Genomic DNA, 16,515 nt, shown 5'->3' on the forward strand with positions numbered 1-16,515 from the left:
CCAAGGCTGACACCCTCTCTCGCCCTCCCTGGGCTGTGCTTGGGGGATGGGTGGAAAGGGTGACTTGTCCGAGCAAAGCGAACTCAAAAAATGCGTCGTGTAGACTCACTGTCTCATAAATCACTGAAGTGCCACCCTTGGCTTTACCCTATTCTACAAAGGCCTCTGCCAGCCCTTCCGATCATTGCTGAGTCTGGCAGGGTATCAACTAAGGAGACGCCTCGTGGAATGTTCCAGGCGGCACTTCATGGCCTTTGCAAACACTGGACGAGCCCATGTGTCGGGGTGTGTGGGGGCTGGGTGCTCCCCAGTGGTGGACTCTCCAGGCAGAAGTGCAGGAGCCCCAAACCTGGTAGCTGCTCCACCCTGTTTTATTGGGTTCTATTGTGAAGACCCCCCCCTATTTTCCAACAGGCTGAGTTATTCTAGGAGTTGGAAGTGCTGACCCCCCGAGACCTGAACCGCGGAGAGGCCCGGGGTCCGGCCTCGCCTGACGGAGCTGCTGGGGCAAGTCCAGGAGTCCGGGGTCAGGACTTGGGCCGAGGGGCCTGGTGCGTCGGGCAGAGCCCCATGCTGGGCGGCTGAGGAGAAGCCAGCGGTCCCCAGCACTGTGCCGGGGAGGGAGGCGCTTCCATTTCAGGTAAAAAAAAGCTGTGACTGAGCTCTGATCTTTATCATTGAATCACCTCAGCAGCGCGAGAGAAGCGTCACGGTCTTGCCAAAAAAGAAAGGAAAACTGGGGGCCTCCCTAGTGGCGCAGGCGGTTGAGCGCAGCGCTGTGAAGCTGTCCGCAGCCTCTGCAGCGCCGGTTCGATCCCTGCTGGCCTTGGAGCAACGACATGGCGCGGCAGACCTGTCTCGCCCGCTGCTCCCCTCAGCAGTGTATTTCGTCAGTCTGCCTGTTCTGCTCCCTGCTCTGTCTCTGGTGCATCCTCTCACCCTCCCGTGCCTCTGACCTGCACCCCAGCTCTTGTACAAATAAATAAATCTTTAAAAAAAAAAAAGGAAAACTGGGTGTACGTCTGGACTTTTGGGCTCAGAGACTTTTGTCTTCCATGGCAATCCTATCTGGACACCCCAAAGAGATGGACCCCCAGGAGGAGAGCAGAAAAGGGCTCCCGCGGTGGGGAGCAGCGGCCGCAGGTAGCGGATGAGACCCACGTGCCTCTCCCGCTGGCTGCGAGGACAGAGCTGGGAGCAGAACGGGGCGGCGCGGCCTCCTTACCTCTTCCATGCGGAAGGAGCGGAAGATGTACACGTAGTCGCCCGGGCGCCCCACGAACCTGAAAGGCGGGCAGTCAGGGCGGGGGCAGCTGGGGGTCCTGGGGTGGGCCTTGAGGGGCCCCCAGCTGCCCAGAGCTTTGGGCAGCAAGACTGAGCTGCCCTAAGGCCAGTGCTCCGAGTCCCCACCCTGGGGGAGGGGGAGAGGATGCGATGGGGGGACCCGGGACCCCGCTATGTCTTCAAGGATGCTCCCTAGGGCTGGACTGGGGCCCTAGGAGAGGGGGCTGGGCCCGTCCTCCAGGCAGGATGGGTGGGGCAGGTCTAGGTGTGGCGGGTCAAGCCCAGGGCGGCTCCCGCTGATCCAGGCTGGGGGCCAACATCTCCACAAGCCTGGAGCCCAAGCTGCCAGGGGCTGTGCTTTGCATGCCCGCTTCGCCCGGGCCTCGCCCTCTCGTCACCCCAATCCAATGTGGGAGCACCACGTCCCCGCTGCCTGGGGTCTCCACTGTCTGGGGTACCCACTATGGGGGGTGCTTGCTGCCCAAGATCCCTCCTCTCTGGGGTGCTGCTGCCCAGGACTCCCGCAGTCTGGGGACCCTGCTGCTCCGGCAGAGCCGGGCGGCGGGGGCGGGGAGGGGCACCTCCCCTGGGCCGGGGACAAGCTGGGGACAGCAGGCGCTTCAGCTGCGCAGTCCCTACCGGCCTTTGAAGAAAGCCACGTAGAAGATGGGGGTGTAGGAGTTCACGAACTTCAGCAGGAAGGCCTTGAAGATCAGCCTCTCCTCGAAGCTCTTCTCCGTCTTTGGAACCTCTGGAAGGAGCGAGGGGCAGCTCTGAGGCCAGTGCGGGCGCTGCCCATGCGGCCCCCGAGCCGGTGGCCAGAGCCGGTGCTGACCCCGGGCGGCCTGGGCCCCGCCCACTCACCGATCTTGGTGAGCCACCTGGCGATGCAGCCGTACACCTCGTCCAGGAGGATGATGACCACCAGGTTGATGATGACCGCGGTGGCCGTGACCGTGACCCGGATGTTGGACCGGACAGAGGGGGAGGAGTTCATGGCCAAGGCCGCGGCCGTGGAGATTCGATAGATGATGACCCCCAGGACGATGGCAAAGGTGACTGCGATCTGCAGGAGGCAGGAAGCTCTTGGCCGCGGCCCCCGGGGTCTCGTGACACATTCTGGGGTGGGATGTGGGATCTGATGCTGAAATGTGGGCTGCCCGCAGCTGGGGCTGGACAGCTGGGTAGGGCCTGGCCCAGCTACCCCGACACCCTCTGGCTTGAGCCGACAGCCGCCCCCCTCCCACCCAGCCCACCGTGGGACCAGACTGTTCCACACAGGCAGGCTGGTGGTCACCCGGGAGACGGGGTGGGAGCTGGCTCTGGTGATGCGTTTTCCAGGGCCTCGCCCAAAGAAGCCCCGAGGAAAGCCCTGGCCACACTCTGGGTGGCAACCTGGGCACCCTCCGCGGTGACTCAGCCGACGGCACCCTCCAGGAAGCGGCTGCCCACACCAATCCTGATGGAGGGTGAAGCGTGGGCACTGCTCCCGGCCAGTTCTGGAACGAGGGCTTTCCTTGGAAAATCCCTGGCTCCTGCCAAACGGCCCCTCCCAGAGGAAGGCCCCGCCCGGCCTCGGGCCCATGTGCGGGGGCAGAAGGGCGTCGGCCTCGGCAGAGCCACAGGGAGGTGGCTGGCCCTCGGGGTGCACCCCTCCTGCTGGGACAGGGCCGGGGCGCAGGCTGCCGACGCCGGCGTCCCCGCCTGCAGTGCTGGGGTGCGCCTGAGCGCCCGGCCTGGCCCATGGGCACACGCCTGCTGATTCACCTGTGATGGGTGACGGCGCCCGGCTGCGGCTCCTACCCACCATCCCCCCTCCGAGGGTCCTGAGTCCATTTCCCAGGTGCCTGGCGGGTGGAGGGGGCTGAAGAGATGGTGAGCAGTGAGGCTGTGCAGGCTGAGGGGTGGGCAGGTTGCTGGGAAAGCACTTCAAGGAGGGGCTGCCTCCAACACTGTCTCCCTCCCCTTCCTGCCCCGACCGTGGAGGTGATGCTGGAGGTGGAGCAGCCGTGTTGGGACCACAAGGCACAGGCTGGGCAAGCCGGTCAGAGGAGCTGGTGTGTGGGGGACACCCAGCAGCCCTAGGGCTAAGGGAGCTGCAGCAGCCGCCCGCCCGCCCCTGCCCTGGCACACAGAGACGGAGCTGCGGGAGCCTCCAGGGAGGTGACGCGTGACCCGAGGCAGAAGGTGCCACGGCTTCCCTGCCCCTCGCTGGTGCTCCTTCCGCGACACGCTCCTCCCCTGCCAGGAGGGGTGGGACCCCCAGCAGCCCGTCCACCTGTCCACGTCCCACCCTGTCCCCCGGCAAGTTGCCGCGTCACCGCCAGTTGTCCGGCACCCAGCCTGGAGCTGGCCAGAGGGCACACCACTAGCATGTCTGTGGCGTGTGCTCAGGGTCCTCCAAGTGAGGCTGTGCTCGCTCCCACCCACCTGGGAGGCCCCACCAAGTGGTCCAGGTCTCGGGGGTCCCTGCCAAAGACCCCTTTCCATCAGCCAAGGTCCCCTGACCGTGTGAGCGCGTGGGGGGCACTGAGTCCTTGTAGTGCCACCACGGACTCAGGTTAAGGGTCACTGGCTCTCCCCAGGTGGCGCTGCCTCCCTGCCCCTAAGGTCCAGCAGAGTGGCTGGGCTCTGAGCTGGGCTGTCCTGCTGGCATCTGCCCCGGCCCCTCCAGGCTGGTGGACTGGGAGAAGGGTCAGCTGTTCGGCAGCAGGAGGGGGTGGGGTGGGGGCAGCAGGGGTGAGGATGGATGGGTCTGGCAGGGCGCTTGGGCCACCGGGCACACCTGGGTCCACTGGGGCCTGCATGTCCTGCCTCTGCCTTCGGGAACTTACCATGAAGATGATGGAGACCAGGTTGGTGAAGTAGGCGGGGAACCGGTCCCTCCAGGTCAGCTTCACCTTGTCCGTCTGCAATGCCAGACCAAGAGGGGTCATGGGGGCCGCCGGGGGGAGTTTGGGAGTGCATGTGTGCTTGTGAGCGCATGAGCAGCCGGCACAACACAAACACTCAGAAGATCCTTAAATAAACAACCCGCAGGTGCGGAGGGAACGCAACGTGTAGCTTCAAAGCAGCGCCTGGGGCTGACGCCCTAGGAAGCCACTTTGGTGGAGCCCCAGGCTCGGCCTGCCAGGCGCACCCCGAGATGCATCACTGCCCCGTGGGAGCCGCCAGTCTGGACCCCTTTCTCCCGCCCAGAGTCTCCCTCCCAGGCTGGAAGCCCCAGCTGCGCTGCCCTCTGCCTCCCAGGCCACGTGGTCACCGTCCTCTGCGAGCAAGTTGGGACAGGTGGACGTTACCAGCCCAGATGCTGCCTGCATGGAGTTGCTGGCTGGGACACGGGGCTGCAGGCCCCGGCTCGGGGCCGGCCTGGTTTGGAGGCGCCCCAGCTGTGCCTGACCCGGACGCTCCAAGAACGGGGCGGGTGTTTAGAGGGGGGATGCGTATATTAGGTCAAAGAACGCCACTGCGGGATGGGCGCTCAGCCAGGGCTGGGGCGGTGGGGGGGCATGTGTGTCCAGTCCGGAGCGCGGGCAGCAGGGTGACAAGCGGGTTTCCCAAGCCCCAAGGAAGCCACAGCCGTCCCGAGGCCCCCCGCCCGCAGCCATGCAGTGACGTCTCAACACAGCCCGTGGGGCACGGCCGGGGCGGAGAAGCACGGAGTGGACGTTGACCAGAACACAGGTCAGCCTTTGTTGAGGAAGACACCAGGCACCGGTCGCCTGCAAACACTCAAGACCCGCGTCGCGCCCGGAAAGTACCAATTTCACCCCCGCCATGGCTGTCTTAACCCTCTGCTTCCACTTGTTTGGGGGGTCCTCTGGGCTGTGCCGCTGCTTCTGAGGGCAGGCGGGGAACAAGAGAGCACGGTGGGGAGCGGTCAGGACCGGGGGGCGGCCCCGCTGGCCCCAGCAGCGAGCTCCCTGCCCCTCGGTGGACTTGCTGGCAAGGCTGAGTCCAGGGCTGGGGCTCTGAACCAGGAGGAGAGGGTGCAGGCCCACGTTCTGAGAGGGGCGAGGCGGGTGGAGGCTGAGGCTTGGAAGCAGACCCCGCACGGAAACGGACGCTCGGGGGGCTGGGCCCCACCTTTTGCTATGAAGGTCGCTGCCATTTAGACCGTCCCGCAGCGCCTCTTGCTGCGTGGAAGCCGCTCCCGGAGCGGCAGTGGCGTGTCCAGGAAGGGCTGCATCTTTTCTCTTTTTCTCCCTCAGTGAGTCTGGTGCCCCAAACCCAGCAGGTCACCAAGAGGAGGCGGACACAGAGGAGGTGGCCGGCGACTCCCTCCAGGGCCGCCGTGGGCGCCCACAGCAATGGGGCTCTCACGGGACCACAGAGCCTTGAAGCAGGTGACACTGGAGTCGGGGGACAGCGGGGCAGGCCCCGGGAACCACATCACAGCCCAGGCGAGCCCTTGTCTCCCCACAGCCTGTGTTTCTCCTTGGGAAGGGACGAGACGCCCGTCCACGCTCACTCTAAGCGGTGCCTCGGAGAAGCCCCGGGGGACCGGCTGCACACTGGCTGGGGCCGGGCCACAGGGACAGAGGGAGCAAATGGAACCGTGGACACTGGCTCCGGGAACAGCATCCTTCAACTGTCCCCAGCCCTTTGGGAGCTGACGCCAACCCCCCAGCCCAGCAGGGGCAGACAAGGGTCCTGGGCACCCGCTCATCCTGGGTCACCTAAACAACCTCCATTTAAAGGCTAGCCCAGCACCCCAGAGCTTGGGGGAATTCTGGCTGTGAAGGTGAGGCTGCCATTTTGAATGAGAGGTTGGGGAGAAAGAAAAACGCTTGCTATGGAAGACGGTGACCTCAAGAACGTCCCCGGAACAACAAGTCCCTTGTCCTCATAGGCTGTGGTACAACCAGGAACTGGCCATTTGCTCAGGGACCCCATTTGGGGAAATCCCGCCATTTTGTCATTCAACACGGAACACAATGGGTGGGAGGAATGTCAAGTGCACTTTGAGGAGCCTTCAAAGCTACCCAGCACTTGCAGTTGAAACATGGCCTGAAGCTTAAGATGCACCCCCAGAATAGATTAGGAAGATTTATAGCAGATTTGATCAACTCCAGCTGGCAGGCCAAATCTGGCCCCTGCTCGTCCTTACGAATAAAGTTTTATTGGCACATGGTCTGTGCTACAATGGCAGAATGAAGTGGCGGTGACAGAGGCCAGCCCCTGTCCTGGGGTGTCCCTACTCTACAAGGTTGAACACACAGATTTATGGCGGGGGAAGGCAACTGGCAGGGGACACCGTACCTCTTTGTTTTTGGATTCCTTCCTAAGCGACTTCTCCAAAACTCTGGCCTCGTACTCAGCTCTGGGGTGGTCCTGTAAGGAAACCAAGTCAACATGGAGCATCTAGCAGTGTCCATACGCTCAGGGCAAGCGCCCCGGGCACATTCAGCCCAGGCATTGGCTTCGGTGCTCTGTGGGGCCAGTTCGTAGCTGGCTGCTGGCATGTTTCCAATTTAGAGCCCCCATGCAGCCCAGGATCCTCCCCCTCATTTTCACCCGGCCATGGGCAGGCCAGAGTGGCCCCATTTCTGCCTGTGAACACCCAGCCAAGAACTAGCCCCCGAGAACGTGCTACGGAGGAGCCGTGGGGTCAGAAGAGACAGCAGCAGAGTCAGCAAGCGCGGGCAGGCCAGAAGCGCCAGCCCCGGAGCCCAGAGGGTCAGCGAGGGCACTGGAAGGGAAGGGGGTTAAGAGAGACCCGTGACGGGAGAAGCAGAGACCCCGCCGTGACAGAGAGCTGCGCGGAGCCGCTCGGGAGAAAGACGGTCAGGCGCGAGAAGGTCCCTCTCCCAGGGAGACAGGCTGCGGGGAGAGAGAGAGTGACAAAAAATTCCAAACCTTGACGGCCTCCTGCAGGGAACCAGACACGTAAAAACAAGAACAGAAAGATTTCATTACTTATGTTGTTGTGTAAGAAGATGGCCACATCCTCTAAAGGTAACGAACGCTCTTCAGACCCAGCCTAAGCAGACGGGCACAGGACAAGGGACAGGACGGGACACGGGACGGGACGGGACGGGACCGCCGCTAAAAGTCGCCACTGCTGCTGGATAGCCCTGGCCTTGTGGCGTGGACATTCCCCGGGGTGGACTGGAGTTTCGTAGACTCGATGAGGAGCCTGTGGCCTTGTGACTGGGCTTGGGCATCTTCCCCGCCCAGAGCTACAAGCTGGGGCTGATGTCCTGGGGACCAGCTCCCTGCTAAGGCCCTGGGGGGCGGGTGGCTCACTCTGGGGAGCTCACTGTCCAAGGGCTCTGATGGCCACCACACCAAGCACCTGGTCCATCACAGGGAAGAGTCTACCTGGGACAAACCCCAAGGGCCGGACCAAAGACTAGTCCCACCCCCACCTTCCCAGCCACAGGGACATCATGGAAAGGACAGCCTAAGCCCTATCAGGAGATGACCACTGCTTTGCCTTCCATTTTGATGCAGCTAGAACTTCCTATTTGAAGCGGCGACCAGGCACAGACCCGCAGGGAGTGGCCACCAGCTTGCAGCCCTGCTGCAGCCCACACAGCTGCACTGGCCTCCGCCTCGCCAGCTCCGTGGACTGGACAGTGCACCCCACGGACGAGAGCTGAGCGAGGCTGGGGATGCGCCCCATGAGCTGGCGCTGCTCTGGCTTATGCTTTCCCACTGCCTGCTGAGCCCCCTGGGGACCCCCTCCGCCCCCCACCTGGGGTCATGAGGCACAGAGATGCAGGTGGCTCGCTACAGGTCACTCCGCGAGCGCGGGGCCCAGCAGGTGCCGGGGCCTCGCTGGCTCCCAGCTCTGGACTTTGCCAGCAGAGCCTGCGAGTCGCGACAGGCAGATTCCGTCCGAGACGGAGCAGCGGCTGGGGTGGGAATGTTTGGGGAAGACACTGTTACGCTGCAGTGAAAACGCACGATTTGATCTTTAAACGCCAGGAGCGGATGTTTTATAAACGTAAGCAGCGCCATGCTGCACGCTCTTCGGGTCCTGCTCCCCCGTGGGGACGCCGGCCAGAGCCAGCCATCAGGGGCAGGGCGGCCGCAAAGCTTCTCCTTGGAACCCGGGGGGGACTCGCCGTCGCCCACTGCCCGCCTGAATGCCACTCTCTTTGGAACACGAGGGTGTCGAGCCTTCCCTCGAGGGACGGGCCTGGGTCTGCCCCGCTGGCCTGCCACCCCGGGGCTGGGGGGCGTGGGCTCTGGGCATCCGGGGCCAAGGCTCTCTCCGCCGTGGGACTCGGCCTCATGGGCGGCGGCGATTCCCGCCCAGCTCTGGCGACCACCCCGAGACGAGATGAGGTCAGTGTGGTCAGCTTGGCGAGCGCCCTGACCACGCTGCTGGGTGGGGCGTCCACCCAGCATCCAGATTAAAAAATGCTTTAGCAGACACCAAACGGTCGCCTGGCAACGGAGGGCGACTCAGACACCAGAGGCCAAGGGAGCGGCAGCAGAGCGGCCTGGCTTTCCCACCTGGGGGTCAGGCGAGCCTGGGGGTGACAGCGCGGGGTGGGGGCAGCGCCAAAGCCCTCACCTCCTCCTCCTCGAAGCCTGTGAGGTCCCAGTGGTAATTGAGCCGCATCTGCTTCCGCTTCCAGTGCTCCATGAAGGTGGCGGCTGCAGGCGGAGGGGAGAAGACAGTCAGCTGGAGACACGCGCTGTCCTCCTTCAGCGTCCCCTCAGCACCGCGAGGAAGCGCTGGGCTAAGTACTTGTGTGACCTGACCGCTCGGCCCCCGACCACCCGGAGACGGTCCCTTTCCCACGTTATACAAGGGTAAGCTGAGGCCGGGAAGTCCGGGTCGGTGCTCAGCCAGCCTGTGCGCTCCACCATCCTGCTCCCTCGACCTTGGGGCCCCAGGTCACAGGTGGGGGACTGGAGATGGACAGAGTTGGGGGTGGGCCGAGTCCACTCACTCGGCCTCAAGCCCTGAGGGGGCGGCTGAGCTGCTCTACCCTGCTTCCGATTCCCGACAGACCAAACACGGCCAAAGGCCCCCTCCTCCAGGAAGCCTCCGGTCATCCCCTTCATGTTTAGAAAGAAGTCAACCCTTCTGGGGACCTCTCTTGCTCATGCTATCCACACTGCCTCCTATGACCACCCCGGGGCCCTGTCTAGTTGTGTGTGGAGCAGGGACGGGGTCTCACTCACCCGGCCCCCAGCACACAGCCCAGTGCCCCCCAGGGAGCCTGGGAAACGTAGTTCCCCATGACCCAGCTGTACAGGGAGGCCCCCCAACTGGCAGGGACTCAAGCACCAGGGAAGAAGGACGTAAGGATGTGAGGACACTGCCTTTCTCCTCTACTCCAACCTCCCTCTGGCCGTCCAGGGAGGTCAGCCCGTGCCCCGCCTCCGCCCTCCTGGGGGGCCCGACCACTGTCTCCCTCCCTCCATGGAGACGCCTCCTATCAGACCTGGGCTGAAGGGCAGAGTGGGCTGGCTGCACCCCACCTGTCTACCTTTCCTGCCCTGGCCGTTCTGTGTCCCTCCATCCCCAGGCACCCCCACCTCCCCGAGCTCACCCCCTCCACTCATCAGCTTGCAGCGTGGCAACTAAGAGTTGCTTTGAAGGACTTCCCGTGGTCCACACTCCGTGTTTGAGTTTCACCAACAGGAGTTAACCTACTCCTCGCGCTAACGCCGTGCGGTAGGGCTGACTTCCATGTCACACGTTTGCGGAGGATTAAAGGCCACGCCCAAGGTCAGCTGCAGACTGGCAGCAGAGACGCAGCTTGACCGTAATTCTGGTGCCCCCCCCCCAAGTCTACCCTGAACCACGATAAGTGACTGACCTTCTGCACAGATACTTGATTTTCTTGAAGGGGATAAGAATCGCGGTTATAACAAGCAGTCTGATCATTAGCGTCTGATAAATACGAGTCTGGTAAAACTCGTATTCCCATTTTATGATGAAGAAACAGAGGTGCAGAGAGGCTAGGTAAATTCCCAAGGTCGCTCAGCTAGGCAGCTGGTATCTGAACCCAGGCATTCTCGCTCTAGAATTTGTTCTGTTAACAGTCCTAAGAAATACAGGGGTTCCCTCTCAGAGCCATCTGTAGGTTGGCTAGAACAAAGACTGGATCTGTGGTCAGTCTGGTGGCTGAGGAGCGGAGAAGGTACACAGATGAGACTTGTTGGTCTTAGCTATTTAAGAAATACAGGTATTTTATAAAACATTATTAATTTCTTCCCTTTCCTGTAAACATCAGAAGCATTGACATCGGAGGCTGAAGCTAGGAGTGACGATCCATTGTCGAAGTTTGGGGATCCCTTCCCTGCTTGGCCACAGACTCCACCAGGCCCTAATGCCTGGGTGGTGTGGCGCAGAGTTAGACATGCTTGTTTCAGACCACAGGGGTAGAGGCACGGAATTCAGGTCTGGCCGGCAGGGAAGGAGCTGTGCGGGCTCGCACCGAGCTCAGGGGCCAGTCCTGAGACCTCAGATCAAAGCCGTGTCCTGACCTACTTGAAAATTCACCTTTTATCGGCTGCACAGAGAAAGGAAGACAACCAAGTGTCCATCCTTCTGGCTGTGCTCCTGCCCCTCCCCCTTACAGCAGCCGGTGGGCGTGGAGGGGGCGCTGGGGCTGGGAGATGATCCCAGCCCTTTTCCCTGTGGTTCCCAATAATCCGTCAACGTGCTGCTCCACCACAGACATTACTCACGTCTGGCCGACGTCAGGCAGCAGGCTGGCGCCTTCCAGGCTGCACCTCCTTTCATCCTTCCCCAGCCCTCGAGGCGGGGAGAGGCACCCTTTTATAGATGGGTAAACTGAGGCTCCAAGGACTTAGGTAATGGGTTAACAAACAGCGAAAACCTGGACCAGATCGGCTGGGACTAGGGGTAGCGGCTTCCTGCCCATTTGAGGGTGAGCCTGTGCCCGAATCTGCCCAGAGCATGAAAGAAACGAGGGGGTCCACAGAAGGGGGCCAGAGATAGGCCCCCTAGGCCCGGAGCAGGGGCGGCGCAGCCCGGGGTGCAGAGCGGAAGGGGCGCAGGTCAGGGCAGAAGCCTCGGCTTCTGCTTGCCAAGCATCTGCTTGAGTGACACCACGTCAAGTGCACACGTTGCTGCAGCGGCGCCCGGAGGTGGAGGGGAGTGAGAGACGCTGGGTCCCCAGGGAGCAAACCCCGGAGTGGGCCTGACACGCGGCAGCCGCCCTGCGGGCCTCGGTCTCTACGGCTGAACCGTGGGCCTCTGGGGCTCCCTGTGAGTTCCTCGCAGCAGAGCACTGGCCCACACGGGGTCCGGGCCCGCAGAGGACCCTCTCATGACCTGCTGAGCCTGCGCAGGGACAAACAGGCCGCAGCCTCCACCTGCTGCCCTTCCCGGGCCAACAACCAACAAAAGGGCTCTGTTTCCCAGAAGAGCCCCGTCGGGGGCTTTCACAGGGGCTTGCCCCAGAACAACCGCACCTCCTGCCCCGGCATGGGCCCTGGAGCTTGCGACAGAAAGGGGGGCCGTCCCCAGCCAGTCCCCCATGCCACCGTGGTCCAGGGAAGGCAAGGTGGGACACCCCGACTCGCGCCCTCACCTCCCGGCGGCGGCCAGCATCTTACCCCAGAGGGCCATGAAGACGGAGAAGAAGACCGTGGCCGGGTTGTCGAAGAGGTGGCTGGCCCGGGCGGTGGCGCAGGCCGAGCTCATCCTCCAGTAGCTGCAGGTCTTGTCGCAGAGGGGGCACATGGTGATGTTGTAGCTCTGGTCGCACATCTCCATGCTGCAAGACAGCGTGGCCTGCAGTCCTGCCCGCCGGCCCGGGCCCAGCCCCCAGGAGCCTCACAGAAGGGAGGCTGGGAGGGCGGGTGCACCACAGGCTGGGCCCCGGCCCCCATCAGGGTTCTCGCCTGGGCCACGCCCACCTCTGTGCCTGGCACCAGCTCAGATGGCTCAGGGCTCAGGACCCCATGCTCACAGGCCCGTGTTAGGCTCTGAGCAGCGCCTGGAAACTCCAGTGACTCCTGAGCTGACAAGGCCCTGCATCGTGCTGCAGTGTCTGCGGTGCCTGGTGTGACCCAGCGGACCAGCTGCGTGGCCCAAAGGGGCAGAGGGATTGCAGGGGCACCTGGCAGCAGCCCCCACAGCCAGCAGGAGAAGCAGCAGCCCCTGTGTCTCTAACTGCCTCTAATCGCCCGCTCTCTAGGTCTCCCCATCAGGGGAGGGACGCACGTCCTCCTGAGCTGGCCTCAGTGCTCTGTGCACCCCGGGGGCACGCCATAGGGCCGCTGGCCTGGGCACGGCCTGGTGCCAGTCCTGGATGTTCCTGGGTAGTCTGGATGCAGGAGAAGGTGCAGAATGGAAGGTCGCCCGGCACCCGGGCGGAGGAACGTGAGCACGAGCTGCCCTGCTGGGGTGAGACAGGGCCTCGGGGATGCTGGCCCACCCTGCCCAGGCTTGGGTGCTGCAGAGCAGCACACAGGTGTGGGGCCAGAGTGCAAAGCCTCAGGGGGATGCACAGATGGACGGACGTGACGCCCCCTCTGTCCTCCTTGCCTCGCGCTCGCTCTGCCGTGCCAGCTTCAAAGGTGGTCAGTAGAGTGAGCACGGAGTGTCCTCTGGCTGCTGGCCCACCTGGGAACTGTCAACCCTATCTGCACGGATGAGGAAGCAGCCCAGAGAGGGAGGCAAGTTGCTCGGGCCCCACAGCAGACAGGGCTTTGTGCCCAGTCTCTGCATCTGTGAAGCTCAGGGGCTGGCGGGGCTCCCCCGGGTGGCGAGCGGCACCTGGCCTCACTCCACGGTTCTTGCCCTCGCCGCCCCGGTCTGAGTCCTGCACCGGCGACTCAGTTTCTCCTTCTGGAAGATGAGAGGGCCGGGAGGTCCTCCCAGCTCTGGCAGGCCTGAGGGCTCCCCTCCTGCGGACAGGGCAGCGGCATCGAGCTATAAATAGCCCCGGAGGGAGGGCTTCCTCCGGTCAGATGGTTATCTGGGAGCAGGCTCTGGGCTATTGTCCTGGGCGGCTGTTTTGTTGCTAGTCTGGACACTCGGCCTTTTGTGCAGACCACGGCTGGGCCAGCGAGGGGCTCCGAGGGGCTCTGTCCTGCCCCGCAGGGCTGACAGCTCAGTCTTCCCCTTTCTCTACTTCCCCAAATGTTTGTGTAGGACTGTGTGTCCGCGTGTGCAGAGCGGCGTCCGCAGGGGACACGCAGCAGTGAAGCTGGGCCGAGGACGGGCCCCGGAGCATCTGGGAAGAGTGTGTGTACACACATGTGCAAGTGAGGCAGCGTGCATGCGTGCCCTGTGAACGTGCATGTGTGCACATATGGGAGTGCCACACCAGCACGGCCATGGGTGCTTGTGCGAGCCATTCGTGTACATGTGCACATATGTGCATGCATGTGCGCACGTGTAAGTGCATGTACAAGCCAGCACATCTGTGTGTACATGTGTGCACACATGTGAGCCAGTGTTCGGATGTATGCATGCATTGTGTGCTGGTGTGTGCACACTGATATGTGTGCACATGTGCATGTGGTCACATGCACCGTGTGTTCATGTCACACATGCAATGCTCATGCGAGCCAGTATTTTTGCATGTGCATGTGTGTGCGCATGTGCATCTGAGTCTGCTGGCTAGGGTTTGAATTAGCTCTGCCACTTGTGATCTGTGTGGCCTTGGGCAGGTTATGCAAGCTACTTGGGCCTCAGTTTCCCCAGCTGGACCCTGGGGATGCTGAGGATGAGGACCACCCATGTGGTCACCAGGCCCGAGGGTGGGGGCCTGGAGCCTGAGAGTGGCCAGTGAGGCCAGGGTGGGCGTCGGCCTGCTTTGACCCCACGGCTGGCCCCAGCCATCCCACCTGCCAGCGCCAAGATCCCAGGCCAGACAAAGCCCCTTTTCTGCTGTTTTGAAACCCTCCACCTTTCCCTCACCACCTTCAGCCAAAATAAAGAGCAGGGACGGGAAGCCTGTTCCTTGGCATGGGCAGTGGGGTGGGTCTTGGGCGGCCTCCGCAGGGGCAGGGACACTGGCTTCCCCAGCCCTGGACAGAGTGGCCTCGGAGGGGCACACACCTCCCGCGGCTCCAGCCTTCTGCCAGGGCCCGGGGCCTCCAGGCCCGAGCTCAGGCACCGTGTCAGGATGTCAGCGCCTGGGGCGGAGCCTCCGGGCCAGGTCACTGACTTCCCCTGCCCTCCCGGAGAGGAAGGAAGGAAGATGAGGAGTTCCCTGGGGCTCCCGGGGGCTCCCCACCATTCACTGGCCACTTCCCTTGGAGTTAGAGCCCCACCAGGTCTGGGCAACGCTAACCTCCACAGCCCACCAAGCTCAGCAGCCTTATGCCACAGCAGCAAACAGGACAAGCTTTCTCCTGCCCGTGGCCAGAACCACCCTGGAGGGTCACAGACTCGGTTCCTTTGCTGTGACTCTGGGAGGGAGACGCCCCAGGCGTTCCTCACATGTACCGCGGGAGCTGACACATGGCTCGGGGCCTGCTGGCTAGCTGGAGGGGGAGCTTCCCAGGCCACGCCCCTCTTGGGACACCCCCTCAGGTCGTGAAAGACCCCAGCCGGCGTCCTGGGGCTTTGCCAGGAGATGCCTGCTCCCGGCCACCGCACCTGGAGACGCAGGCGTCACCGTGGACGCTGTCCTCGAGGGAGGCGGTGGTGCTAAGCAGATGCAGGACTAGCAGATGGAGGACACCAGCGGGCCAGGCCAGGGACCTCAGGCACGACAGGACAGGGTGCCTGGCCTGTGCTCCGGCTGCCATATTGGGGACCCCACCCCCCACGGGGCTGGCCGTCTCTGGGGTCTGGGCCTGCTTCCGATAACCCCCTTGTGTCAAGTCTGTGTGCAGACCAGTCTGCGTCCCTTGCTGGCCTCTTACGGCCAGAGAGCTTCCCTGTCACAAAAATGACTAAAACTTAAAGGGGAGAGTAAACCTCAGAGAGCCCAGAGGGTCGGACACGTGTCCATCCTTCCTCTGCCTCTGTCCACCCTGCTTCTCCCTGGTCCTGAGAGGACATGTGGCCTTTGCACGGCTGTCAGACCCGTGGGCTGCACGTCCTGCCCTGGCAGCGGGGGCGAGCGGGAGGCAGTGGGGGCTGCAGGCGAGGCAGACGAGGCTCCCGGCAAGGGGCCGTGCCTACCTGGGGATGTTCTCGTCCACCGTGGCGCAGCCATACAGGAAGACGATGATGCCGACCAGGGAGGCGGGGATGAGCATCTGGGTGTACACGCCCAGCCAGGCGAAATACAGGCCGATCTTCTCCCCAAAATACTTCCTGGCCATGGGGCAAAGCAGAGGCAGCTCACGCTGGTGCAGACCGGGGTGGGGGGGGTCAGCCCCGCCCTCCTGCCAACACTGGTGGCCCCGCTTGCCACCAAGGGGCAGCAAGAGGGTGGGGCTGGGGACGGGAGACAGGTTTGGGGGTGCTCTCTGCATGCCAGTCCCTTCTCTCTGGCCTCAGAAGGTGGGAGCAATCCCCCTCCCTTGCCGCCATACCCCAGGGGTGCTGGCTCCCTCCCAAGTCCTGCTGAGTTTGGGCGGGAGGGAGCTCAGGCCTGGAGGCTCCTGGGAGCCGGCCTCTCTTGAGCGCTGGCATCTGAATGGGCTCATGTGCATGCCCGGGGCTGAGCCCCCGGCAGGGCCCCCTGGACACTCACATCTACTCTGGCTCCCCCGTCTGCACCCCGCACCCTGTCCGGGAGTGACTGCTGAGGGGTTCCTCTCACTATGGCCACGCAAGCACCCCACGCATCACTCAGCCCCGGGGTCAGGCTGCAAGTCGGAGGATTTGGTGAGGATCATGGCAAGAACCGTCCCCCAGTGGACTGGAACAGACTCGCATCCCCCCGGGAACCCTGGGTGCCACCAGCTCCACCCTCAGGTCCAGACAGGTTCCCAGGTACTGAAGACTCAGTATGGGAGAAACACGGGGCTCACTTATCAGACTGACGCCCCACCGGGGTCTGGCCCCCACGGCCTCTGCCTGGGGCCACGCCCTTACCTGACCAGGTCGATGGGCTGGTACTTGTAGAAAACCCCGTAGCTCGCCCACTCTTCGTACAGGAGCTGTGAGAGGAAAGGATGCAGGGCTGGTGAAAATTTGCTCACGGTTTGCCCCCAGAATACAGAGCTGTGGGGACCCTTAGGATGGGGTCTCAGCCCAGAGCTACATCACGCCTTCGATCAACAAACACTCAGCGTCCACCAGGTGCGGGCCGCTGCTCCCGTTCTGGCAGGACGGGCGTGAGAGCTGGGCGAGGCCTCGCGGGGCCGCTAAGTGTCCTGGAG

General features: G+C 63.3%; 1 protein-coding gene across 3 annotated transcripts in view; it reads right to left on the reverse strand.

Annotated features, from left to right (window-relative positions):
* The window catches only part of ANO1 (anoctamin 1), a gene marked incomplete at its 5' end in the record, with an annotated part of 98,662 nt that overhangs the window by 13,585 nt on the left and 68,562 nt on the right, over window positions 1–16,515 (reverse strand). For 2 of the 3 annotated variants that reach the window (XM_084245911.1, XM_084245912.1), the window contains 10 exons: window positions 1,226–1,283; window positions 1,924–2,035; window positions 2,149–2,350; window positions 4,119–4,193; window positions 5,046–5,123; window positions 6,547–6,618; window positions 8,813–8,895; window positions 11,839–11,999; window positions 15,368–15,502; window positions 16,229–16,293. In XM_084245911.1, the coding sequence (XP_084102037.1) occupies window positions 1,226–1,283; window positions 1,924–2,035; window positions 2,149–2,350; window positions 4,119–4,193; window positions 5,046–5,123; window positions 6,547–6,618; window positions 8,813–8,895; window positions 11,839–11,999; window positions 15,368–15,502; window positions 16,229–16,293 (1,041 nt within the window). The remainder of the gene's footprint in view (window positions 1–1,225; window positions 1,284–1,923; window positions 2,036–2,148; window positions 2,351–4,118; window positions 4,194–5,045; window positions 5,124–6,546; window positions 6,619–8,812; window positions 8,896–11,838; window positions 12,000–15,367; window positions 15,503–16,228; window positions 16,294–16,515) is intronic. The other variant, XM_084245913.1, reaches the window with a different exon arrangement.

The sequence above is a fragment of the Talpa europaea genome (assembly GCF_964194135.1).
Source record: "Talpa europaea genome assembly, chromosome: 1".
Classification (NCBI taxonomy): Eukaryota; Metazoa; Chordata; class Mammalia; order Eulipotyphla; family Talpidae; genus Talpa; species Talpa europaea.